The sequence below is a fragment of the Pituophis catenifer genome, unplaced genomic scaffold, assembly GCF_029215685.1.
Source record: "Pituophis catenifer annectens isolate HBS135680 unplaced genomic scaffold, rPitCat1.0.hap2 SCAF_12, whole genome shotgun sequence".
Classification (NCBI taxonomy): Eukaryota; Metazoa; Chordata; class Lepidosauria; order Squamata; family Colubridae; genus Pituophis; species Pituophis catenifer.
Window position 1 is genome coordinate 27228958 of NW_027256892.1, and position 25104 is coordinate 27254061.

Sequence of the window (25104 nt, forward strand, 5' to 3'; positions counted from 1 at the left end):
GTAAGAAAGAAAGAAAAGAGAGAGGTGGTAGGTTTGAGGAGAAAGATTGCTGTACAATAAAAAAGATGAAAGGGAAGAAAGCCAACCCCAAACAAATATAAAGATATTAAGATAAAGAATAAATTGTTAAACTTTAAAGAATAAAAGAGAACAAATATGAAAAAATAGCAATAATTAGAAACACACATACAAACATACAATGTATTTTCTTTGAACAGAATATTTGGCTGGTTCACAAATTTAAACAGTGTTTAGTCATTTCAATTAAATTTACAATTTCTATATTTCCTTTTTGCCATATTTATTCCTCATCTATTTTTTTAAAAAACCAATATTATCCTTCATCCTCATCTCTAATCTTAATCAAATTCAATTTTTCCCTTCTATATTATACCCCTTCACATTGTTATCTATTTTTATATCCATCCTCACATTCGTTAATTTTGTAATTATGCAATACAGTTGTTTAATACAAATTCAACATTTTAATATAAATCAATAGTTATATAACTATCTTTTTTGTATATTAATCAATATGAACATGAATATTCCAATTATTTCCATGCAATCCAATTTCTTACAAATCAATTAATTATATTTACCAATAATAATAAACCAAATAATTTCCCCCATATATTCCTCCAAACCACAACTTAACCATTTCTGCTTTCAACACAATATACAATTAATAGTATCTCAATTATTACAATTCCCTAGTTAAATAGAGCTTTTTATCTTTTGTGTTTTAAAATCTTGAACTCTCCTCTTTTGCCCTAAATTTCCCATTGTTTGCAGTTTTGCACCTACCTTTTTTGGTGAGGAAAAAGAAAAAGAAATCTCTCTCTGCCTCATTTTGTCACATTGCAGCAAAGACCCTGCTTTACTTTCGCTTTCGCTTTTCAGCATAGCTAGGGGGAAAAAATCTGCTCCAGGAACTCTTTGCAGCTAGCAACAGAACAGAGCCTTGCGCAAAACAGCTGAGAGCAAATCAGCTGAGAGTGGGGAAGCCGAGCTAATCAACTTGTGCTAATTAACCTATGCGGAAGCTGTAAGGGGCTGTTTTTTCTATTTTTGCAGGCATCAGTCTACTCATTTGTTTTCTTTTAACACTGATCACCTATAGGGCGGCCCTTTGAAGCCCCGCAGCAAGAGTTTAAACAGTTTTTTTCCCTCTAGCTATCAGCTGGGACTTAGGAGGCAGCCGGGACTCAGGAGGCAGAATGAAAAATCGGGACTTTTTTAAAATGCCGCGGGACGCGGGACAAATTGCTAAAAATTGGGACTGTCCCGCCAAAAGCGGGACGTCTGGTCACCTTACTCTATACCAGTGATGGCGAACCTTTTTGCCGTTGTGTGCCAAAAGCAGGGGGAGCATGGGGTGGGATGGGGGTTGCATGTGCATGCCCACATCCATAATTCAATGCGCCCTGCCCGCCTGCGCATACACGTGCGACCCCCCCCACTCTCCCACTTTTGGCACGCAATGGCACAGTGGACCCAGTAGGCTTGTTTTTCGCCCTCCCCAGGCTCCAGAGGCTTTCTAGGAGCCTGGGGAGGGTGAAAACGGTCATCCCCACCTGCCCTGGAGACCGGAAATGGTCCACTTGCTGGCTTCTGGTGGGACAAGAAGGCCGTTTTTCACTCTCCCCAGGCTCCAGAAACTTTCTATGAGCCTGGGGAGGGCGAAAACAGCATTCCCTCCCCCGGGGGGAGAGTTTTGCTATTCTGGCCCACAACACTCCTGCCCCCCCCCCCCCCCGTGGGATGGTTCTTTCAAATTCAGAATCACCATTGCTATCACTTTTAAAGTATTTGAATGTGCTACATCTTCCTTATTTAAAATTAGCTTTAAAATTATTTTATTGCTGTGATTTTAAAAAATATTCTACAAATGTGACAGAATAGCATTCAGACTAGAACTGTAGTTTAAGGTACTAATCTTAAAATGAAACCATGCAAAAAATCCCACTTTTCTATCATCCCCATTGAGCACAATATTATTTCAGAAAATAATTTCTGAAGAGTTAGTGATATTGTATTATGCAACTATACTGACTTCATTTAAATGATATTTCACTAATTACAGACAGAAAAGCTGATGGAAATATCCATGCTAAAAAAGAAATGGGCTAATCCAAAGGTGCCACCTGCAAAGGTAGCAGCTGCTGCATGTTGTGCTGTGACAGACCCTCAAACTCACCGCCAGAAGGGCTTCCTCATCTGGATAGACATTTGGCATTTTTTTCAGAAAACCAGATTTTTGCCACAGGAAAGTTAGATGGACCACCAGGGAACATTGTTGATGGCACACCAACACACTTCATAAAAGATGGAAGGCATTCCCCTTACAGGACATGGAAGCGCCCTCCACTCAGGGCTGGGCCCTTTTTCTACGAAACCCCAATTTTAGAATAGAATAGAATAGAATTCTTTATTGGCCAAGTGTGATTGGACATACAAGGAATTTGTCTTGGTGCATACGCTCTCAGTGTACATAAAAGAAAAGATACATTCGTCAAGAATCATAAGGTACAACACTTAATGATAGTCATAGGGAAACAGTCAATATAAAACTTAAGGATACCAGCAACAAGGTTACAGTCCTATAGTCATAAGTGGGAGGAGATGGGTGATAGGAATTCATTTTTTTCATTTTTCATTTTATTAGATTTATATACCGCTCTACTCCTGAAGGACTCAGGGCGGTGAACAGCCAGAAAGATAAAACACACAAACTACAAAATTTAAAAGACAATATAAAAACTCATTAAATAATTTGGCTCAAAACAATTTAAAAGCACCCCTACTGTTTTAAAACCAATTTTAAAAGTTACAATTAAAAGGGAAGTTAGGCCAGGCCAGCCTGTTGAAATAAATAGGTCTTGAGGGCACAGCGGAAGGTGCATAAATCCGGGATCCTCCGCATCTCCAGGGGGAGCTCATTCCAGATAGCAGGTGCCCCCACAGAGAAGGCTCGCCCCCTGGGGCCGCCAGTTGACACTGTTTGGCCGACGGCACCCTGAGGAGCCCCTCTCTATGTGAGTGTACTGGCCGGTGAGAGGCTACTGGTGGCAGAAGGCGGTCCCGTAAGTACCCTGGTCCTAAGCCATGGAGCGCTGGAAAGGTGGTAACCAAAACCTTGAAGCGCACCCAGAGGACCACCAGGAGCCAGTGCAGCTCGCACAGGAGAGGTGTCACATGGGAATGCCACGTTACTCCCATAACCACCCGCGCAGCCGCACTCTGAGCCAGCTGGAGCCTCCGGGTGCTCCTCAAGGGGAGCCCCATGTAGAGAACATTACAATAGTCCAGGTGGGAAGTGATGAGGGCATGAGTGACTGTGCGTAAGGAGTCCTGATCCAGAAAGGGACGCAACTGGCATATCAGGCGGACCTGATAGAAAGTCCTCCCGGTCACAGCCGTCAAGTGCTCTTCTAAAGACAGCCGTGAAGGAGGACGCCCAAGTTGCGAGCCCTCTCCGTGGGGGCCAATGACTCGCCCCCGATAGTCAGTGATGGCACCAACTGACTATATCGGGATGCTGGAAACCACAGCCACTCAGTCTTGGATGGGTTGAGCCTGAGTCTGTTTCTCCCCATCCAGATCCGCACGGCCTCCAGGCACTGGGACATCACTTCAAGGGCATCATTGGGGTGGTCCGGGGTGGAGATGTACAGCTCCAGGAATGATGAGAAGATTAATAGTAATGCAGACTTAGTAAATAGTTTGACAGTGTTGAGGGAATTATTTGTTTAGCAGAGTGATGGCGTTCGGGAAAAAACTGTTCTTGTGTCTAGTTGTTCTGGTGTGCAGTGCTCTATAGAGTCGTTTTGAGGGTAGGAGTTGAAACAGTTTATGTCCAGGATGTGAGAGGTCTGTAAATATTTTCACAGCCCTCTTTTTGACTCGTACAGTATACAGGTCCTCAATGGAAGGCAGCTTGGTAGTAATTGTTTTTTCTGCAGTACTAATTATCCTCTGAAGCAGTAGTGGGTTGCCCCCGGTTCGCACCAGTTCTATAGATCTGGTACTAAAACCGGCGGGAGGCTCCGCCGATCAACCCGACATCACTAAAATGATTCTGCGCATGCGCAGAACAGCACACGGCCCCGCTGCGAACCGGTAGTAAAGGTAAGTAGAACCCACTCCTGCTCTGAAGTCTGTGTCTGTCTTGTTGGGTTGCAGAACCAAACCAGACAGTTATAGAGGTGCAGATGACAGACTCAATAATTCCTCCGTAGAACTGTATCAGCAGCTTCTTGGGCAGTTTGAGCTTTCTGAGTTGGCACAGAAAGAACATTCTTTGTTGTACTTTTTTGATGATGTTTTTGATGTTAGGTGTCTATTTTAGGTCTTGCGATATGGTAGAACCTAGAAATTTGAAGGTCTCTACTGTTGATACTGTGTTGTCTAGTATTGTAAGAGGTGGTAGTATGGGAAGGTTTCTCCTAAAATCTACCACCATTTCTATGGTTTTGAGTGTGTTCAGTTCCAGATTGTTCTGGTTGCACCATGAGGGTAGTTGTTCAACCTCCCGTCTGTATGCAGATTCATCATTGTCTCGAATGAGACTGAACACTGTTGTGTCATCTGCGAACTTCAGTAGTTTAACAGAGGGATCGTTTGAGATGCAGTCATTGGTATATAGAGAGCATTGGAGAGAGCACACAGCCTTGTGGAGCCCCTGTGCTAATTGTACAGGTATCTGATGTGATTCTGCTAAGCTTCACCTGCTGCTTCCTATCTATTAGGAAACATATGATCCATTTACAAGTGTGTTCAGGTACCGCTAGCTGGTTTAGCTTGGTTAGAAGGATGTCTGGAATGATGGTGTTGAATGCTGAACAAAAGTCTAAAAGAGGACCCTTGCATAGGTCTTTGGAGATTCAAGATGTTGTAGGATGTAGTGCAGAGCCATATTAACAGCATCATCTGTTGATCTGTTTGCTTGTTATGCAAATTGCAGGGGGTCTAACAGCAGATCCATGATGGTTTTCAAGTGAGACAGCACTAGCCTTTCAAAGATTTTCATAACTACAGATATTAGAGCAACTGGTCTGTAGTCGTTCAGTTCCTTGATGGTGGGCTTCTTCGGCACTGGGATGATAGTAGAGCGTTTGAAGCAAGAAGGAACATAGCACATCTCTAGCGATTTATTGAAGATACGGGTGAAAATGAGGGCCAATTGGTCAGCACAGACTTTTAAGAGAAGGAGTTATCTTGTCTGGGCCTGGAGCTTTTCCTGGCTTTTGTCTGTGAAATAGGTCTTGCACTTCCTTTTCTGTGGTCACTAGGGTTTGTGAACCCAATGGGATGGGGTCAGTTGAAGGAGGTTTGGCTGTTGTTAGTGTGTCTGAGATGGGGGTTGTGGAGATAGGTGGCTGTAGTTTCCTTTCAAATCTGCAGTAAAACACGTTCAGGTGATCTGCCAGTTGTTGATTTCCTTCAGCCTGGGAGGGAGGTTTACCATAACCGGTGATATGGGCTTACCAGTGGTACAAATTACCAAACTCCAGAATGCCAGGTAGGGATTGTGATCTTCAACTCCCTAATGCCCGTCTCTTTTTGCCTAGGGTGACAGCGGTGGCCCCTTGGTTTGTCAGGACAATAATCGATGGTACTTGGCTGGGGTCACCAGCTGGGGAACTGGCTGTGGCCAGCGAAACAAGCCAGGCGTCTATTCCCAAGTGATCAAGTTTCTTGGTTGGATTTACAGCCAAATGGAGGTGAGAAGGTCCTTGCTCGCTTGCTGGGATGTAAATAGGGGAATTCAGGTGGCATGCAGAAGTTGGAAATGGGCATGGAAAGAAGCTAGAGCAAGAGGGACATTTGTACCCACTCCCGACATGCTTCATTAAACATGGGGCAAAGGCAGGCTTAATTGAGCTGCCCACCTGATGCGGCAGAGATTTGATTTAGGCCTGGCTGTACTTGGCATCCTGCAAACTGCTCTACGGAATAAGCACTGAGCCTTACTTTACCTTTCCCAGGGAACATTCAAGCACAGAGCCTCCTTTCCCTATGCAGCTATCAGGGAGAGGCAAAATAAACAGAAATACCAGGAGTGGAACTTGCCCTCCAACTCAGATTATGCATAACTGGGGGATGTGGGGGTGGCATCTTCCTTTCTCTCAGAAAAGGGGACGTGGGGAGAAGGCAGCAGCCTCTCAGCTGCCTGGTGCTAGCTTGGGGCACAGCAAGGAAGGTTTGTCTACCAAGGACTGGGAGAGGTGAGCTATTCAGGCTGTGCCAAGGGATCACTGCAGATTTAAACGGCAGTCCTGAGACAGCAATACTGTTTATGCACTGTTCCCATTAGCTTGGGATTTTGCTTAGCCAAGGAGTGTTTCCCTTTCCCCTTTGATCCTCAGCTGGCACTGGATGGATTTTCTCCCACAAGGCCAGAGGCTGTTTCTAGGCTTGTTCAGGATTCCCCTTTTTTTTCCTATCTTGCCTTGCAGAATCAGACCCCCTAGAAGAAGACGACAACCGCACCCCTTTCTGGGGAAGCGGAACAAGATTGTGAAGGTGGGGCGACTGCACCTTCTTGCCCTTGGGTTGCAAGGACACCGGTGGGGCAAGGGACACCTGGGCTCCTCCCAATGTTCTCTGAGTCCCCCAGGCTGCTCTTGGAACCAGTTGGGGACTCTGGTTTGAAGGATGCAGCTGGTGCTGAGGCTGGAGCCAACTGCTTAGCGAGACACGCTGGGGTAGGATGGGATGATCTTGCTCTGTGGGAGTGTCCTTCTGAGATCTGATCACACGTGGGCACCAGAAAGCGCAGACTACAGAGCCCTCAGCAGACAGAACAGGGCAGGATCTGTCTAGCAGCACTACGGGCCCTTGGAAACTGGACTCGCTAGAACAGCCCTCTGCTGCCTCACTTCAGGGCTCCTGTACTTTTGCTTTGGCGGCCACTGTGACCCCTCCCCTGGAGAAGAGGAAGAACTGCACAAGGAACAGGCAGATGTAAACACCCCCCCCCCCCCATGTTGACTTTCCACTCCCCAAGCACGCATCTCCTTTCCTCTCTCAAGTCTTTTCCTGAAAAGGAACACCTTGTTTGCTGAAAACAGAACTGCCAGTTTGGGCCTGCTCATTTTCCAGATTCCTTGTACCAATCTGTTTCTCCGAATCATGGTGACAGCTGCCCCTTGCTGCCTCCCTGTCATCCTCTCTCTCTCTCTCTCTCTCTCTCTTTCTCTCTCTCTCCCTCTCCCTCTCCCTCTCCTTCTGCGATGGCTTGGAAATGGTCTCTGACAGCTAACCCAGAGAGGGTCTTCTTGAGCTCCACTGTTGGCGGTTCAGGGATTGCCTTGCACATTGGCTGGTGTTACAATTGGAGCCAGTCTGAAAGCCGGTTTGTATTTGTGCATATGTGTGTGTTAGATTAAAGGTTCTAAGACATGAGAAAAAGCAGACGAGGCAGAAGCGGCCCAAAGGTACCTCTTGCCTCAAGGAACAGTGGCCAGCAGTGCTCAGCAGAGGCCCCCAATCTGTCGAGTCGGGCCCTCCCATTCCCTCCTTTGACCAGATCATAAGAGACAGGCAATGATATCTTCTGAAATCACATTTAAGTGGGGAACTTTAGCGTGTGTGTGACGTTTCCCCATCTGTGGTCAACCTAATGCATCTCATAAGCAGCCCCCTTGGTAAAAAAGACACTCACTGGTCAAGGTACGGCAGGAGTGGGGAGTGGGGAGCATTGGGACCCTGCCTCTGGTTACACTCCTTCAAGTCCACCAGCTAGGTCCTGGAGAATAGGAGAACCCAACTGACCAGCAGCAGGCACCTCAACCTCAGGTTTTAGGAGTGTGGGAGAAAAGATTGAAACCGGCAGATATTTATTTATTTATTTATTTGTTCGATTTATATGCCGCCCTTCTCCGGAGACTCAGGGCAGCATAGATAGAGGGACCCAGGCAGTCAAGCAGCACCTCAGTTCACCCTCCCACTTGCTTTTTGGACCTGACAAGCAAAGGCAGAGCCTCTGTGTGGGAAAACAAAGATACATCTCCAGGACTCCAGAAATTGCTTCAATATAGTCTCTCTTCTTCCCCAATGAATAGTGGAATACTACTATCCTCTCCTCTGGGGAGTTGGGAGTCAAGAATAGGGGTAGGGAAGGGGTCAGAAAGGAGCTCCGGAAACCAAGGAAGGGCAAAGCCAGGAGAGAAATGCTAGGCTTGTTCTTCCAATTCCTGCACACACACAGGGCGGGATTTAGATGAAAAGAAGCCCTAGGCTATTCCACTTATGAGGCCCTTTCACCTATAGTGAAAGTGTAATTTTAATTTTGCTAACAATTTGAATGTAGGCCCCTCTTGATCTTGAGGCCCTAGGCTGAAGCCTAGTTAGCCTATAGGAAAATCTGGCCCTGCACACACACATTTAATTTCCACAAATTGGGAGGTGACAAATCATGAAACTCTGGGATGCAACCGCTTTAATGAAGGAAATGCTGCTCCCCCCCTTCCCCCCAGACAGGGCTGGCTGGAGAGATACAGGCAGTGTTGTGCCCACAGGAGGGGGGGGGGATGCTGTGGGCAGGTCCAATGCCAGATTTCTGCTCCAGGTGCCTATTTTGCACCACCATCCACTGGGATCATTCAGGTGACGGGTGGGTTGAGGGGCCACCCAGAAGCTATAGTTTGTTAACCTGCATGATTGGCTCAGTGGCACCTAGACGAATTAACCTCCAACATTAAGGGATCAGGGCTGAAGGACGCCCTTTTCTGGCTCCTGGAGATTCCAACCCAGAGGGGGCAAACTTCCCAGCCCAGGGCTGGACCCTGCAGGGGGTTTAGTTCAGGCCTCCCCGCTGTCAGATGGCACAGCTGGCAACAGGTGGACTCAAAAATCCAACTTTCTCTCTAGGTATAAATCTGCCTTCCTTGCTGCTGCCCCGGCCCCGCTGCAGGAAAGGCCCCAGCCGCAACAGCAGGGACCCGCGCTTTGGAACAGTTCCCAGCGAAGGGAAGGCAGGGAAGGCTATGTATGTCCTGTCCCCCAAGTCCCTCCACCTAGGCTGGCGGACCGAGCCTTGCTCGGGAGCCTCGGCTCAGAAGGTCTGGGCGAGGGGGCTCCCAGCGCGGCCGCCCATGCTGACATCACACGCGGAGGGAGGGGAGAGACCCCCGACCCCGCCCGGGCACGTCGAGCGCAGCCAGCAGCCGCCCGCCTTTCCTCCGTGCGCGCGCTCGGGTCTCCGCTTTCGCCCAGCGCCTGCCTCGCTTCCCAGCCGAGAGCGGCCATGCCCGAGCCCCTGGCAAGCCCAGCCCTTGTCAGCTGCGAGGGGACGCGGGCGTGAGCCGAGCCACAGCCGGGAGGCAGGAGACGCCCACCCTGGTGCGCCGCCCTTCCCTCTGCGGACGCCGTCTGCCCGGGAAGCCCCCCGAGGGGAAGGTAGGAGGCGAGACGGGAGCAGCCAAACGGCCGGCACCGACGGCCTCGCCCTTTCCTACACTGGCAGGTCGAGGGCTCTGTGGCTGGGTGTCCGAGGCGGCCCCTCTGGGCGGCGGGGGGCCCTCCGTTTCCCGCGCCCGAGCGCCTTTCTTCCGAGGACGCAGCCGGCGGAGAGCCGCTCTGCGAGGGGAGAGGGGCCGGGACAAGAACACTCGCAGCTCCGCTGGGAAGCGGCTTCTGGGCACGTGCGGGCTGCCGTCGGTTCGCTTGTCGAGCACAGCCGGGCGGCGAGGGGCGGTGGACCGGCCGGGAAGGCGGCTTTTTCTCGGGGTGGGGGTGGGGGGAGGGACGACACCGCTGTTCTTCCGCACCCCGCCCTGCTGGCTTGCTGACTGCGGCCCCCGCCCTCACTCCAGCCGCCCTCCCCGTTCATCGCGGGTCTCTCTGGCTCGCCATTGGTTTCCGGTTGCCGTGTCAACCGCGGGCTGGCACGGCGCTCCTGTCGGGGGTTGCCTGGTTACCGCTCCTCTCCCGCCGTGGAGCGCCAGGACGCCTCGCCGGGCTGCCCCTCCCTGCCCGTCTGCCGCGACGTGCCCGGCGGGGAACCGCGCGCTCTTCCCCGCGACAGTCCGGGCGCCGCGGCGGACTCTCGCCCGCCCCTCGGAGTCGCGCCTTTCGGCCCTGGGGAGGCGCCTACTGTCGGCCCGCGTCCCCCGCGCCAGGACGCCGGGTCTGCTTTCGGCCCCCAGGGCTGCGTGGGGCGGCGGGCGGGGCGCGCTTTGTTTACCAGCCCTGCGATTGGGGGCGGGGCGGGCCAGAGCCGCTGCCGCCGCCTTCACGCGCAAAACATCTCGCGCAGCCCCTTCCCAGCGTTGCGCAGGCGCAAAGTTGGCCATGCTGGCTGCGTCGGGCTTTTAGGTCGTCTGTCTTCTATATTTGGAAAAGAAACACCGTCCCCCTCCCCGCTCTCAACTGCTGGGAAGCAGCCACCAGGCATTTGGTTTGGATGCCTAAGCAGAAACGGGCGGGTTGTTTCTTCGGCCTCCGGAATGAGAGCGAATGAAGGGCAGGCGTGCATCCTCGCCATAAGCGCCGCCCTTCAAGGGGGCGCAAAGGGCGCCTGGAGGGTGGGGGAGAAGCTGTCAAGGTCGCGCCGCTCTGGCCGGCCCAGAACTCTCTGTGCAGGTGGGCTTGCAAACATCTACGGTGGGGGGTTTGTTATTGCAAGACCACAGCCTGAAGGGCAGTTGGCATCCTTAAGAGAGTGAAGTGGGTGAGATTCTGACGTCCTCTTGAGACTCTTGGTCTTCACCCACGGAAATGGCTGTGGGGCAGCTCTGAGATTTCCCACACTCTCCCTCCTGTGTTGGAATAATGCTGAGAGAGGCACTTAGAGGTGAGAGATGCACTTGCTTCAGACGTGAACGGTACTCTGCCCTCTTTACCTGTGCCCAGAGGACCCACGGCCCACCAGCTGCCATAATTCTTGAAAGCACAGTATGATTCGGAGCCCACTTGGCCAAACGTTTTTATTTCAGCAAGCCGGCCTGGCCTGAATAGGTTTTATGGGTTAGTTTTTTAATTGTATTGCTAGGGGTTTTAAATTGGGGCGGCTGTTTAATTTAATTTATTTTTAACTATTTTAACTTTTATATTGTATGTTATTTTAATTCTTGGCTGTTCACCGCCCTGAGTCCCTTCGGGGAGAAGGGGGGATATAAATTTAATTAATTAATTAATTAATTAATTAATAATAAATAAATAAATAAATAAATAAATAAATAAATAAATAAATAAATAAATAAATAAATAATAAAGGGTAGGGAAGGCTTATGGTCAGAATCTGGCAGTGCTGTCCCTTCATGAAGCTCCAGTGCAGGGAGGTGATCTCCTCCCAGCTGCTGATCTCTGCAGCACTGCCTGCCAGATGAATGAACAGGCCCCACTCTTCAGTGGGCAGCTCTTTTGGGGGGAAGGGTGCCTCCACCAGGTTGATCAATCTCCTGGTTTTGGAATAGCTGGGTGCCGTAGTTAATGCCAACTGCACAACAGATGTTTAATCTGCTTTGTGGTAGTGGTGTGCACTGGCTTAAGAGGGCTGTTTGGTCAGGGATAGGTTGGAGGGGTTTCTGCTCTGAGATGAATAGATTTCCTTGCAAGTGCACCCATCGCTACCCGCCCCCCAGCTGCTTCCATTTGAACAAGATTCAAGTCTTCAATCTTTTACATAAAGTCTTTGTGATACTTACAAAATCACATTTATCTCTTCATATGCTCATCTTTTTTCTAGTTCAAGTTTCCTCAGAAACTTCTGTAGTTTCTACACAGATTTTGGACCACTTTCACCTGAATTTACCTTTAATTGACCAAGTGTCATCTCCTATGGTTCTACAAGATGATAAGAACTTCATCTTAGTCTTCCTGAAAGAGATTCTAGATCAGTGATGGCTAACCTTTTCTGGATCGAGTGCCCAAAGCACCCATGCCCGAACTCCCAAAATGCAAGGCACATGCACCCCCGCGCATGTGCCTTGCTCCCCATGCATGTGTCACACCTCTGCAAGTGCTCCACATCCCCCGCATGTGGGCGCAGCCCCCCACGCCCTGCCCCCTGTGCATGCGCGGCAGAGACCCGACCAGCTGGCTGGTGGGAGGCACGCATATGCATGGCAGAGCTGAACTGGGGTGACGGTTCGCGTGCCCACAAAGAGGGCACTGCGTGCCACCTGTGGCACGTGTGGCATAGGTTCGCCATCACAGTTCTAGATAAAGAACAGTGGAAACTGTTGGCCATGGCCATGCCTTTACTGTTTTGCATGAACTGCCTGCTTCAGGCCATGTAACAGCAGCTCATTAAGGTGAAGGTCAGGGCTTTGACTTAGCCTTTTCAAAACAAATTTCTTCTGCTTCAGTCATTCCATTGTAATTACTTCTGTGTTTAAGTTTATTGTCATGCTTCATGCCCCACATTTATTTAAATTTCCTCTCGTGGACAGATAACCAAAAATTGTATTATAAAATTTCTTGGCACAATCCCAAATCCATTATCCCTTTAGGATTGTGAGCCAACTGGGACAAGAGACTGCAAAGAGACCTTTTTGTGACAGTTCACTCTTGGAATGAGATACTTTGCTGGATTGCGTTGTTTCATTTTCCCCTAACATAAAAAAGTTCCACTTTCATCTTGTTTGTCCACAGAGCTTTGTGGTCTTCAATTTGAGAAGGGTATTTTCTTCATAGTTTCCTCCCTGGCCTCCTCCTGGGCACACAATTCTCATTTCTTTGATGGTGAACTCATGGCCAGGGTTAGTGGAGAAGGCAAGCCTGGCCTGTAAATACTTTGCTGTTACCGTTGGTTCTTTGCAGCCTCTGGGTTATTGTATGCTTTGCTCTTAAGTTATCTTTTTTTGGGGGGGGTGGGGGGACTATTCCTGGTCTTGCATTTTCTCAATTTGAGCACTGTTTTTATAGGGGAGGAGCCCTCAGACTCATACCTGACTGTCATCGAGTAGAATCATTAACCCAATTTACCCCCATAACAGAGAGTGGATTATATTAGGGCTTTGTATACTTTTTCCAGCAAAGACTGTGAAGGTTGGCTTGGTGTTCAATAAGGAGGTGACACAGAACACTGTTTTGAGTGTTGTTTGTTTAATCAAACCCTCTTTATTTATTACAGGTAGTCCTTTTTTACAGACCATGCACTTGGCAATTGGATAATGGTGCTGAAAAAACAAATTTATGCCCAATTTACAACAATTTATGACCTTCACAGCATTCCTCAGCCTCGTGATTTGTATTACATTCAGTACACAACCTGTGTTTCTCTCCCCTTGCGGAACAGACTGAGGAAGGGTCTGCAAGAGAGTAATGGGCTGCCAGCACATTGCATGACTTTTGATGTGTACTAGAGGGTACTTGGGCATTCCAGCGCTCCAAAGAAGGGGGGTGGGGGTGGAGCAGGGTAAGAGGCAAACAAAAGCAGAAGGTATGAAACTGACTAATCTTGTCTTCTTTATGTCAGAAAGCACCCTCCCAGCCATTGATTTCCCAGATAGCCACCTCTTTGCTTAGCGTTAAGAGTTCCATGGGGTTTTTAAGCGAGGACTACCTGTAATAAGATGTTGTTGAAGGTCTGGTCACTTTTGAGGGTTCTCAAGGATTACCATAAAGGGTCCCCAAATGTTCTGTTGTGGCTGAGCTGTTCATACTTGCTGGGAACTGTTTGGAGGCTGAGATGAACATCGGAACAGAAGTTGCACCTTTCTGGATTGGATGTCTGGCCCATGGAGTCCATCAACCAGTGCTCCCAGGAAGCTCTGCAGCCCCCAGGAAAATACCGTAGGCCAGTTTTCCTCAACCTGGGCAATTTTAAGATGGATGGACTTCAATGCCAGGAATTCCCCAACCAGTGAAATTGAAAGTTGCTGGGGTTGAGAAACACCACTCTAGGCAGATACTCAGTGTTCCAAGGACTTTCATGAATCAGTCAATCCTTTTTTAAAGCCAGAGAACTGTTACCCAGCGTCACATCTCATGATAGCAAATTCCAAAATTTAATTATGTATTGTGTTAAAAGAATTTGAAAGTGAGATGGGTGATACCTAAGTCTGACAAATAAGAAATAAATAAGAACATCCTTGGAAAATTTTAGCTTTGTGGCAGTCATGTTTTAAAGAAGCATTCCCTGTTTTCTGCTAGAAACACCAATAATGCAGAGCTTTCAGCTTCCTCAGCTTCCAACATGAACTGCCCAGAGGACCTCCAGCTATGATTCCTCCAAGGTTTCTAGAAGAAAAACAGCAGCAGCCTGGAGGGGTGGAGCTGTGGTTAGATGTGCAGTATTGCAGGCAAACTCTGCCCACAGCCTGGAGTTCAATCCTGACGGGGCGCAAGATTGGCTCAGCCTTCCATCCTTCTGAGGTCTGTAAAATGGGGATCCAAACTGTTGGGGGTGAATAGGCTGACTCTGTAAACCACCCAGAGAGTGCTGTAAACCACTTTGGGATGGTGTACAAGTCTTAAGTGCTATTGCTATTGGTATCACCCAAGGTCAGTTAGGTGTTATTGATTTTAATGAATTTTAAAGACTACTTTTATTAACATCTCCTCTGATGAAATATTCCAGAGCAATCAAACGTTCACCCACTCCTTTGTGCCATTTTGGAAGAGTCTCTCCACCAGCATCCAGATGAGCATGGATTAATTCCAAGATTAACATCAGACCAACAATCAAGTAAACAATACCCCAATCAAGAAACTATCAAAGAAGCCAACAGTAAAGAGCCCAACCAAACAATCTCATAAGACTTTTCCCACTGACCGGGGCAAGCCACTAGAACAGGGGTGTCAAACTCGCAGCCTGCAGGCCAGATGTGTCACGTACTAGCCCTGCCCCTGCCCGGTTTAGCAAAGGGGGGGGGAGTCCCAATATGTCACGTGATGATGCCATGACAATGTGAGTTTGACATCCCTGCACTAGAACATAAACTCAGAGCAAATACCACTCCTTACTGACTCCTTACCTAGTTTGAGTAATGAAACATCTGCAGGAAAACAGCTGAGTTCAGAGAGTGCCCAAACCCCTTCATTTCAACCCTCAGCTGTAAATATTCTCCTTTATTGATATATGCAAAATATTGCATTGCCTGCTAACCCTTGTGCTGTAGGGGCCTGGTAATAGGGAAGGGTGGGTCAGATGAATAATTGAGGCAATTGAAGGTTGTTGGTGGGTTTTCCATAACCACCTATGGAATATGCCTGAGAGCTATTGCCTGTTCAGACCCATTACACAGAGAACACTTGTTGGAGGCCAAGGACACAAGCAGCCACAGACTTCAGGCAATCCCCAAGTGTGTGGGGGGGGGAGGGGAGGGGTTTGACAACAATTGCCTTTGGGCTGGGTGCCCTTTGGGAAGGCCTTGCTGCAGCACACAGGAGTCCTTGTGCCACCCCTTCCTTGGTTGTCTTGCAGCAGCTGCTGTGCTGAGCTCTGCCCTGTATTTTGGGTGGGGATCCAGAAGGAGGCAGGCAGCTGGAGGAGCAGAATGTGCTGCTTGCTGAGCTGAGAAGTGACCTGGGTCTGGAGAGGTGTCCTCTGGAGGACGCATCTCTGTGTAGGAATCTCTTCGGAGGTGAGGGAGAGGGTGGCTCAGTTTTGGCTCTCTGCCTTGCTGAGCCAGGAGACTTTTATGGGTTGAAGCAAAGTGAGGAAAGGTGGCTGGTGGGAGAGACGCCCTGGTCTCCTGCAGAATGTGACCCACATGAACGACAGGAGAAGAAAGCCAGGGGCTCTCCCTGGACCTTTGATTCTCTGCCAAAGAGCTTGGGCAACAGGCTTCCCTCGGCCTGAGCTGCAAGCCAGTCCGTCTTGTCAGGATCCAGCCAGGCTGGTTTCTTAGCAAGAGAAAATTACTCAGAAGTGAGCTGTGTGGACAGGAAATTACAGTTCTGCCAGCTGCGGGTGATCCGAAACACGGTCCCCACGTGCAAAGTGCAGCCTGGATTGTGAGGAGGTTTTGGAAAGTCCCCCTGATATTCTGAGCCCAGGACCCCTGACCAGACTTCTCTCCTCCCTGGGTCACCAGGAAACAGGTCCCCGGGGCTGCCTGATGTGCCCTCTTTCTGTCTCCTGCAGCACAGCCATGATGGGAGGCAGCCTGCTTTTTCTCTGCTCTTTCCTAGTTCCAGTGATCTTGGCAGAGGGTATGTATAGCTTGAGGGGGGCTATGTCTCTGCCTACTCTTGTGGCAACTGCTGGGAAGGAATAGATTTGGGTGGTTTCCTTGCATGCACTGTGAAGTCAGGATAGAGGTTGAGGTCCAGGATCCGGTCCTCTCTGGCTGCATTTGTTGGCACATGCAGAGGAGGAGGAGGACTTGGCTCCCCTCTTGAACTGCCCACAGAACTGCCACGTTATGGATGTTTTGTTTGCTCTTTCCAGCAACTGAGCAAGAGAAAGAAAAGGATCCCTTCAACTATGGTGAGACACAAACACCTTTATTTGACCCTCTCCAATATTTCTGAGCATTGCTGCAACCTCACTTCCCTTTGGTCTTCCCCATTCCCTTTCAGACTACCAGACCCTGCGGATTGGCGGCCTGACCTTTGCCGTGGTTTTCTTCACGCTCGGGATCCTGCTCATTCTGAGTAAGTGAACTCCGGATTAAGGGCAGGAATGCTGCTTGCCAAGAGCCTGGCCTCCCTGGGGCAGGAAAGGAAGCCAAGTGGAGATGGCCTGCCTCCCCTGGGTACTCTGGCCAAGGTGAGGCTTTGGCAGGAAAGGGGCCCCAGGCGATAGTTTTCATCCCCCCCTCTGTCCACACCAAAGAAAGAGATGGAAAAAGGAAGCAGCTGACCACTACATCTCCCGGGCTGGAGCTGCCCAGGTTGGCTTTGCTCAGGAGGTGCCCATGCCAGACTTGCCCTTTCTTGCCCAATGGAAGAGGAAGGCCAATGGTTTGTGCACAAGGCAGCTGCTTTGTCAAGTCCCTGCCTCCCCCCGCCCCAGCTCAGCATCTGGTCTGCTCTGCCACAGTGGGAGACATGCCCGTGATGCCAGGAGAGTCATGGCAGACAAGGCTTTTCCAATGGCCCCCACCCAGAGCATCTCTTCTTGCCTCACGTTGCCGTGTCTTTTCTCCCAGGCAGGCGATGCAGGTGCAGCTTCAACACAAAGGCCAGGTGGGTGAGGAGGCTTTGCTTCCTGGCTGTCCTTCTCCCCGTCGCCCCCCTGGGAAGTGGGAAGGTGGTGACGCCCCCTGTCTGCTCTTGCTCTTGCAGGGCTCCTGGTGATGAGGAGGTGCAGGCTGAGAACCTGATTGCTTCAAACGGTAAGGCTTGGCCAGGCCCTGCCCTCATTCAGGGGGAGGTTTTCTGGCCCCAGAAGGGGGCAAAGAGTTTGCGGAGCCCATTCAGTCTTCCACCTTCCTCCCCTGCCCCCACTGTGCTTGTGCCCTGCCCTCAGTGCCACTGGAGTAGGAGAGGAGCCTGCAAAGTGTGCTGCGTTTGCACAGGGGGTGGTCTGGCCTCCTCGAGGGAGCTTCCCCTTTCCTGTGGCTGGGAGGGAGGGATTGGGCCCACCAGAGTGGCCCTCCTGTATGGGCCATGGGAATTTAGTCCGTGGGAGAGAAAAGCATCAAAGGTGGTTTTTTGCAGCAGCAACAGCAGCACCAGAGAAAGCAGAGAACTGAAGTGAAGGTGTGCAGGTGAGTTTTCAGAAAGGGAAGAGAGAGTGTGGGGGGGGGGGGGAGGGCTGTTGAATGGCAGAAACGGTGCAAATCTTGCCAAACTGAAAATTCAGGGACTGTCCTGGGTAGGAGAGAGGAGCAGCTGACTGAAAAAACCTGACAAAGAAGCCTGAACCTTTTGGGAAATTTGCATGAAAAGTGATTGTTGCTTTCTCTCAAGAGTGGCTACAGCCTTTGCGAAATGGGGCTCTTGTTTTAAATGTGGTTTTAAACCAGATGTACCTTCATGTGCTGCAGTGGGTCTTTCTGCTTTGCCACTGTTTCCTTTTCTTCTTCAGCAAAGGAGAGCTGACACTGGACCGGTAAATTCCAAATGCAAACCAGATGAAGGGACATGGAGGTGATGGCCCCCTGGTCCTCTAAGGGAATGTTGACGTTTTGGTGTCCATGTTGGCCTGTGCCCTGGAAAATCAGCCCTCTGCTTAACTATTCCCCACAAAATTCTTGTCTGATTGCATAATGTTCATCTGTCATTACCATGGTTGTGGCTTTGATGTTGTCCTTGTGCAACTATCTCCTCTGTGACCCCCTCTCCTCCCCCATGCTTGTTTGATATTCTGACCCTCCCTGGTGAAGACCTGGCCGCTTCTGCCTTGATGTGCACAAAGGCTGTGGCTGCCCACCACCCAGTTGAAACAAGAGGCAGGGAGGACTGTGGGAAGGGAATCCGGCACCTTGGTGGTGTTCAGCCTTGGCAGTAGTGGCCTCCCTCCCCTTGCCCCTGGCCCTTCTCCTCGCCAGGTGGAGTCTGGGTCCCTCCAGAAGCTGCCTGTCAGCAAGGCCATAATGGGCCATGCCCGGTGTCTCTCATGCCAGCCAGCCACAGGGCCAGAAAAGGAGCTAGAATGGGAGGGGCTCTTCTCAGAAGTCTTCACTTGGCTCCCCAGGAGGCTAAGAGGGTAGTTCGGCAGGGTACCTTTTTCCTGGGGTGGAGTTCTGCTGGCGGGGGTGGGGGGCAGGTATTAACTTTTTTGCAAGGCCTTCATACAGTGGGGTGAGGTGATTGCTGTTACCATTGACTTGATTTGGATAGGGAATTAGTTCTGCCAAGTTCATACCCCTGCATGTTGCAACACAACATCCTGCAAGATTTTGGGTGCCCTTGGATTCTTACTCTAAAGTGCTTGGCAGAATTGGCAACAGAGTTCAGCACAGGAAAGAATGAGAAATTCATTTCCAAGATGGTTTCCATTAGAAGCCCAGAGAGGAGCAGAGGCTCTTCCAGATGAGGGTGGGAAGTGGGTTTGGCCTACCTTAATGCCATGTTCCCCAGCCCTAGAACCCACCCACCCCCAAATGCAGAAGGCTCCCCTGGTTACTTCTCATCTTATGCAGCCACCTGATCAGATGCTGCCAGTTGAGGAGAGTAGAAGAGGAGCCAACCCTTTCCCTTTCTCTTCCTCCCCCTCCCCAGTCTTGTCTTTGCTGTGGTTGCCACACCTTCTGTATTGCCATGTGACTCTATTGTCTCTGTAGTGTACAGTAGGTAACAACCATTGAAAGCATCTGTGTACAAATGTAATTCCAAAACCCAAGCCATGGTTGTGCGTTCACTTGATGTAGGCTCTCCTACTGTGTGGCTATGATAAAGGACTCCCACATGTTTGTGCTGTATCTCAACTCAAGAGAAGCATCAAATAAAATATTGTTTCTATTTCAGTGCCTCACTGTTCTCCTGCAATGCATGAGGGGTCCTTAGGAGGGCTCTGTGAATAAGGAGGAGTTGGGTCTCCTGCACTTCCGGTGCCCGTGTTCCCTTCAGCCCATGCCCTTGTCCTGTTTGCAAAGGAAAAATGCACTGGTTATCTATTTCTCTCTCTGTCTCCCCCTCTCTCCCTCCCTCCCATCATCCATCCATCCATCTATCATCTCTGAACAAATAGTGAGATTTGCAAGTAGGGGGCAGCCCACTTGCCAATCACAAAAGTTGGGAAGCAGCAGCTGTTTATGTCAGGCCAACTTAGGTTGTGTGGCCTTTGGGGGGGGGGCTACTGCCCCCTTCGGATGGGATGTCATCGGAGAGCACAATCCCACAAAACCTGGACAAAATACAATGGTGGGAATGGACGGGGGGGGGGAGAGATTTCCTGTATGTGAGTCAGGTTGTGTGCTGAAAAGAAGGCAGGGGGTGGTAAATGCACCTTCCTGGAGTATGGGCTCTGAGTGGAATCTCCACCATTGGAATGTCAGGTGGACAGCCAATGAAGGACCCCAAGGAGGATGTTCCGCTGAATGGGTTGATGGCCAGAGAGCCGCCTGAGGGCGTTTCTGGTTGACCTTGGGGAAATCCTTCAACTTGGCTTCCTGGGGTGCCTGTTGCTTTAGTCTCCTTTAGGGGTTTCCCTGTAATGTCAGAGCAGCAGCCAGACATCAAAAACCATTTGCTGGCACCTGAAAGATAAAGGTGGATTATTGCAGATGTTTTAAGAGATCACAACTGATGGAAAAATAAACATGTTGGAGAACTTCAAAAACCACATGACTTGGTTGCTAGGGAAAGACTTTGCAACGGTATCTGTGCCTGGACCCCACAGGTTTACAGCTGATTGTTTTAAGCCTTTCTGCATGCTACAGCAAACACGTAAAGCCATGAGCTAGTGCCAGAAAGCCTTCCATTGGAGTAGGAGCCTTGCCCAGGACCTCGCTCCAGAGGGTCCCCCAATAAAGTGCCAACCAAGAGGGAAGTTCCAAGGACAGTGCAGTGGCCGACTCTGCTGGTCTTTCCCTCTGGCTGCCTCACTCTCTATGAGAGAGGGAGGGAGGGAGGGAGGGAGAGAATATGCTCTGGCTTCTGGGATGGGAGACAGCTCCAGCTGTTTGGCTTTGGAGTACCCCATGTGCTTCATTGACAGGGAGACACAGCTATTTCCAGTCTGGATGTAGACTGCTGCAATGTGATATGGGGAGGGAGGAAGCTCCCCAAAAGAAGGGGGACTTCAGCACCCCCAGTCTGAGAGATGCAGATCAGCCTCAATGCAGGCAGAAAGACCTGTGCCCAAAGACCAGGATTGAGCCATCTGCTCATTCAGGAGTGGATGGTGGCAGGCAAGAGTGGCTTCTACCCTTATTTACCTCCACCGCAGCTGAGCCTCTCCTATAACCTGATGCCAATTCTGGGGCAGCCACCACTCCATGGGAGCAGCAACAGGATGGAGCAGAGCAGAGTGGGGAGCCTTGGGTGGTCCAGGCCTCAGCCTGTGCCTTATTTTCAAGGAGACGGAGCCCTTCCAAAGGAGGGTAGCCTCCCCCAGGCTTTGCCTTGTGACTGGGATAAACATTATGGGCAGCTGGTTAATGTTTAATGAGGTGTTTGTCCTCCGTGCTCCCCATTACAATATATGTGTGTGCAGCCGAGGCTGCTCTGGCTGTCCATATCGGAGCCAGACAGGCTGGAAAAGGGTAGGTGGTCCAGGTTCTTCACAGCTGGAGAGAAATTACCCCCTTCACCAGCCCCCTCCCATTTCCTCCAACAGAAAGTCAGAGGAGAGAGTAACTCCGACCTTTTGATCCAGCCCACCAAATGCGATGGTGACTCTGCCTTGAAAAGGCAGGCCCAGATTCTGCTCACAGGGGGCACCAGCCCTGGGCCAGAGGCGAGGGGGGAGTGTTGGAGAGGTGGAAAAACCCCAGAAGAGGCGTCCCCATCAGACGCGGGAGGGGGTCCTGCGGGCCCTCTATTTATTGCCCCGCACAGTTGCTCTCCAGTCCTTTCCGCAGCGAGATCTGAGCTCTCCCAAGGGACGCGGGCAAAACCAGCGGGTGGCGCGATGGGACCGGTTCCTTTCTCCCCCACCGATGTGGCAAGTGGGTCTTTTCTTGTACTTGCCGCATGCACGGGGTGCGGGTGGTCGGTTTCAGGCCGAGGGCTTCTGCGTTGTCTCCCGAGCGCCTCTAGGCTGTCATCTTTCCTCGGCTGGGGCTCCTCCGTGGGGTTGACAGTGTAGCCAGCTGTTTTGCAGTTGCTCCACCGGCCGGCTTGAAAGTTTCGGATGCCGAATGCGAAAGGCTCCGGAGCCCGGGTCGCAGCGTCTCCTCCTCGGAAGCCCAGCCCCGCGACTGCCCGGCTTCTGATTTGATTTCTTTTCTCTCCTCCCGTTCCTGCCAGAAAATTTGCCGGAGACCGAGAAAGCCATATTTTCTTACGGTAAGAAGGGGCGAAGGGGCTGAGCCCAGGATGGGGCGGTACAGGGAATTGGCCGCCTCCACTGCTACCCTGCTAGGGGCTCCAGAGAAAGGGGAGACGGGCTTGCACTGCCCGGACTACGGTCCGTTAATACCAAGCCGTCTACGAAAGACCTCCGAGGAATTATACTGTGAATAATAAGAAGGGAACTGAGAGGACACCGAGCACCACTAAGACTTGTCCCTCCCCAAAATATTGATTTCGTTTCATTTCTATATCGCTTCCCTTTGAGCAAAACACAGTAAAACGTGTTTACATAAGAGAAGATCAATAAATATGGGAACACACTCCGACACAATAAAAAAACCGTTAAAAAGGAGTCCCCCCCCCATCCCTCCCGCTTTCCGAGCCGCGCTCTCCTAGGACCAGCGAGTCACCAGCCACCTTCCTTAAGCCTTGGAGGAGTCTCGCCTCACCTTGCCGCTCAGATCCACGCCCCTCCCCTCCCCGCGCCTTTGATTCACAGCTTGTTTGGTAAGTAACCAGACGGGGCATGCAGGAGGGGCAGCCGGTCGCGTGCAATTTTAGCGCTGGGTCCTTGCCCCGTCGCAACCAGAGGCAAACTCTCTGGCCGCCCCGCCTCTCCCCCGCCCGCCGCAAGCTTAGCCTCTGTGTATGCCGAGCGCTCCTTCTTCTCTCCCCAGACTACGAGACCATCCGCCACGGGGGGCTCATCTTCGCCGTGGCGGCCTTCCTGGTCGGGCTCGCCATACTCTTCAGTAAGCGGCGGGGAGGGAGTGGGCGCGGGGGAGGTTCTGGCGACCTTTCCCGGGTCCCAGGAAAGCGGGCGAGAGCGCCTGGCTCGCCCCTTCCTTCGAGGAAAACGGGAGCCGCTGTCCCCGCCTTTGCCGGTCTCAGGGTTACGCTCCAACTCCCGGGAGCAGGCGGCAGGGAGGACATCGGGGCGCCCAAGCCGAACCCCCCAACAGCTGCCCGTCCCGGCGGCTCGAGGCTTCACCAAGTTCTTTCGTTGCAGGTCGGCGGTTCCGCTGCGGAGGGAAGCAGCAGCGACGGTGAGTACCCCTGGCCCCATTAGCCCAGACTCCCAGGCCCGGGGACTTTCCTGATCTCCGCCTGCTCTCCTCCCCCCCCCTCTCCAGACCCGGCGAAGTGAACGAACTGTGAACCCGGCTCTGTCCAGCGCACCTTTCTGCGAGCCTCCAGCTCCTTCTAGGAGGGGGACAGGGAGTGCGGGAGGCCTAGCCGGCGGCTGTAGCACCAGTGGCGGCGGATATGCCTCTTCTGTGCCGGGAGCAAGAGGCTGCGGACCGCGCAATTGTTCCGAAGGCTCAATGGGAAGCGTCTCCGGCCGCGCGTCCGAGGAAGCGACGAGCCTACAGCTGTGCTTGGCTGCCGCCGCACCGCCTCTGGCCATGAAATAAAGCGCCGCCTCCCAAGTCGGGTTTTAGCCTGAGAAAACCGGCTCCGCTTGATCATTGTGGCCATCCCAAGTGGGCAGCAGGTGCGACATTTCTCCGCCTGGGGCATGCTCTCCGATAAGGGGAGCGGGAGGTCCCGGCCGACGGGCAGGAAGAAGCGGGGGCTTTCCGTACCTTAGCTGCGCTTGGTCGGGACAGAGCTGCCAACCAGAAGAGGCCGGCGGCCTGTGTGTAGGGGGGGGGGGGGGAAGGCAGGTCCAAGCGCAGAGTTCCGGCTTGGGGATGGCCGGACTGCAATTCTTTCCATGGATGAAAGCAGAAGAGTTGAAAGGGGCGGCAAGTGCCCCGAAGGAGGCGGGAGGATGTGTGTGAAGGTGGGTACCAGCATCCTGTATGCTGCAACTCTTAAAAGAGCCTCCGGCCAGAAGAGTATTTGCATCCTCCTAAGGTCTGAGCTGTGGGGATTATATCAGAATCCCACCATCTGCTGTGGCCTTCGATGCCATCTTAATGGGGCAGGCTGATTTCATTGGCAGTCACAAAGAGATACGGGGTGTGATTCAGCCAGGATCCCTGCTTGCCATCTCTTTCTTTTGGCCTTTCTCCAGGACTGAGTCCAGGTGTTTTCCTCTGCCATCCTTGAGTTGGCACAAAAATAGACCTGCATAAAAGTTAGTGTCCCCATTGCCAATCGCTATCTTGTCCCTTTGCCTGTTTCTGAGTCCTAATTTGTGAGCATGTTAATGGTTGGCTTCCTCCTGTAGCTTTGGTGCCCCCAGCCCCCCCACACCTTTGGTAAAGGAAACACCTACTGGTCAGAAGAGGGCAGGAAGAGGGAGGGTGGACCTTTGGAACCCAGCTGGGCTTCTCAGGCAAAACTCAACTTGCTCTGTCTTGACCAAGAGGGCAGAAGGGAGAAACTCTCCTAGGATGTTAAGATTCTGTGCAACCACAGAGTTCCAGTTATTATTGGGGTTTCTGTTTTCTGACCAGGCCTGTTTCAAAGTGCTGAATGTGGGGATGGTGGAGGCCAGTGAGCCCCACTTTCTCTTCTTAATGGGCACAACCCATTAAGATGCTCCCTAGTCGTGAATTAGTTGTTGGCCAATAGGGCATCCACACTGTTCACACATGCCATATTTGACTGCTCCAAGTGAGACTAAGTGGAACAGGAGCAAACAGGATCTGGAAAGCGGGCTAGGGGCCAGGCTCCCCCAACCCCTTTGCAATGTTGCTTCTCTTCCCATCATTCCTAAACTAAAGGAAACCCCAATATTCTGTAACAGAGATGGCTACAATCTTCCCTCGGGTGCATCAGCTTTTGCAGCAATTGTGGTCTTTAAAGGCATGCAGCCTTTTTGATAAGACAGGTAGGGCTCTTGAAATGGAGGACACTGAGTGGAAGAGCTGCACTTCAAAGAGCTCCACTAGAGGTCAGTGTAGGTTCATAATTTGTTCTATAAAAAGCAGGCAGAAGAATTGTGTTGGTTGCCTGTAAAAGGATCAGTATCTTGATTAGGGACTTCCAAAATGGCACAAAGGAGCTTTTGGTTTCTCTGGAACACTTCAAGAGAGGAGATGTTCATAAAAGCTGTCTTTAACATTTCTTAAAATCAATAGTACCTAGCTGATCTTGGGTGACAGCAATAGCAATAGCACTTATTCTTGTATACCGCTGCATAATGCTTTATAGCATTCTCTCTTTCAATCCATTCCTCCCACGCCCCCAAAGCTAGAGATTGGGGTGCCTGCATCTGGTCAGTTGCAGTTCTCCTACTCTCCAGGAGCTAGCTGGTGGACGTGAGGGTGTTTGGCCAGAGAGGCAGGCAAGCAGCCTAGAGAAGCCCAGGCAGGGTCCCAACGCACCTCTTCCCCCCCCTATTCTGAC

At 51.0% G+C, this 25104-nt stretch overlaps 3 protein-coding genes across 6 annotated transcripts in view; all 3 read left to right on the forward strand.

The window, feature by feature from the left end:
* LOC139323157 (transmembrane protease serine 13-like) overlaps positions 1–6532 on the forward strand; it is a 28787-nt gene extending 22255 nt beyond the window's left edge. Inside the window, exons 14-15 of the mRNA XM_070952395.1 lie at positions 5574–5726; positions 6462–6532. Coding sequence (XP_070808496.1) covers positions 5574–5726; positions 6462–6476 — 168 coding nt within the window. The 3' untranslated portion in view covers positions 6477–6532. The remainder of the gene's footprint in view (positions 1–5573; positions 5727–6461) is intronic.
* Positions 6533–9242: 2710 nt separating this feature from the next.
* On the forward strand, positions 9243–19313 carry LOC139323182 (FXYD domain-containing ion transport regulator 6-like). 4 transcript variants are annotated; one of them, XM_070952436.1, is made up of 8 exons: positions 9243–9405; positions 16043–16110; positions 16349–16387; positions 16480–16554; positions 17052–17088; positions 17188–17237; positions 17563–17612; positions 17933–19313. In XM_070952436.1, exons 2-7 carry the CDS (start codon positions 16050–16052, stop codon positions 17595–17597), a joined length of 297 nt encoding a protein of 98 aa, XP_070808537.1. In that variant the 5' UTR covers positions 9243–9405; positions 16043–16049; the 3' UTR covers positions 17598–17612; positions 17933–19313. The 4 variants fall into 4 exon arrangements, with proteins under 4 accessions (XP_070808537.1, XP_070808538.1, XP_070808535.1 ...); XM_070952437.1 differs by lacking the exon at positions 9243–9405 and adding an exon at positions 10512–10801; XM_070952434.1 differs by lacking the exon at positions 9243–9405 and having other exon boundaries at positions 15679–16110.
* A 1679-nt stretch (positions 19314–20992) lies between these two features.
* Positions 20993–23250, forward strand: LOC139323113 (uncharacterized). Its single transcript, XM_070952334.1, has 5 exons — positions 20993–21458; positions 21760–21798; positions 22482–22556; positions 22814–22850; positions 22938–23250. Exons 1-5 carry the CDS (start codon positions 20993–20995, stop codon positions 22960–22962), a joined length of 642 nt encoding a protein of 213 aa, XP_070808435.1. The 3' UTR covers positions 22963–23250.
* Positions 23251–25104: the final 1854 nt, after the last annotated feature.

Coding starts and splice junctions, on each gene's coding strand:
- LOC139323182 (XM_070952434.1), top strand. CDS start 16,017: ATGTGCCCTCTTTCTGTCTCCTGCAGCACAGCCATGATGGGAGGCAGC. Junction 16,388..16,479: donor AAAGGATCCCTTCAACTATG/GTGAGACACAAA, acceptor ATTCCCTTTCAG/ACTACCAGACCCTGCGGATT. Junction 17,238..17,562: donor GAACCTGATTGCTTCAAACG/GTAAGGCTTGGC, acceptor GGTTTTTTGCAG/CAGCAACAGCAGCACCAGAG.
- LOC139323113 (XM_070952334.1), top strand. CDS start 20,993: ATGTGTGTGCAGCCGAGGCTGCTCTGGCTGTCCATATCGGAGCCAGAC. Junction 21,799..22,481: donor GAAAGCCATATTTTCTTACG/GTAAGAAGGGGC, acceptor TTCTCTCCCCAG/ACTACGAGACCATCCGCCAC. Junction 22,557..22,813: donor CGGGCTCGCCATACTCTTCA/GTAAGCGGCGGG, acceptor CTTTCGTTGCAG/GTCGGCGGTTCCGCTGCGGA.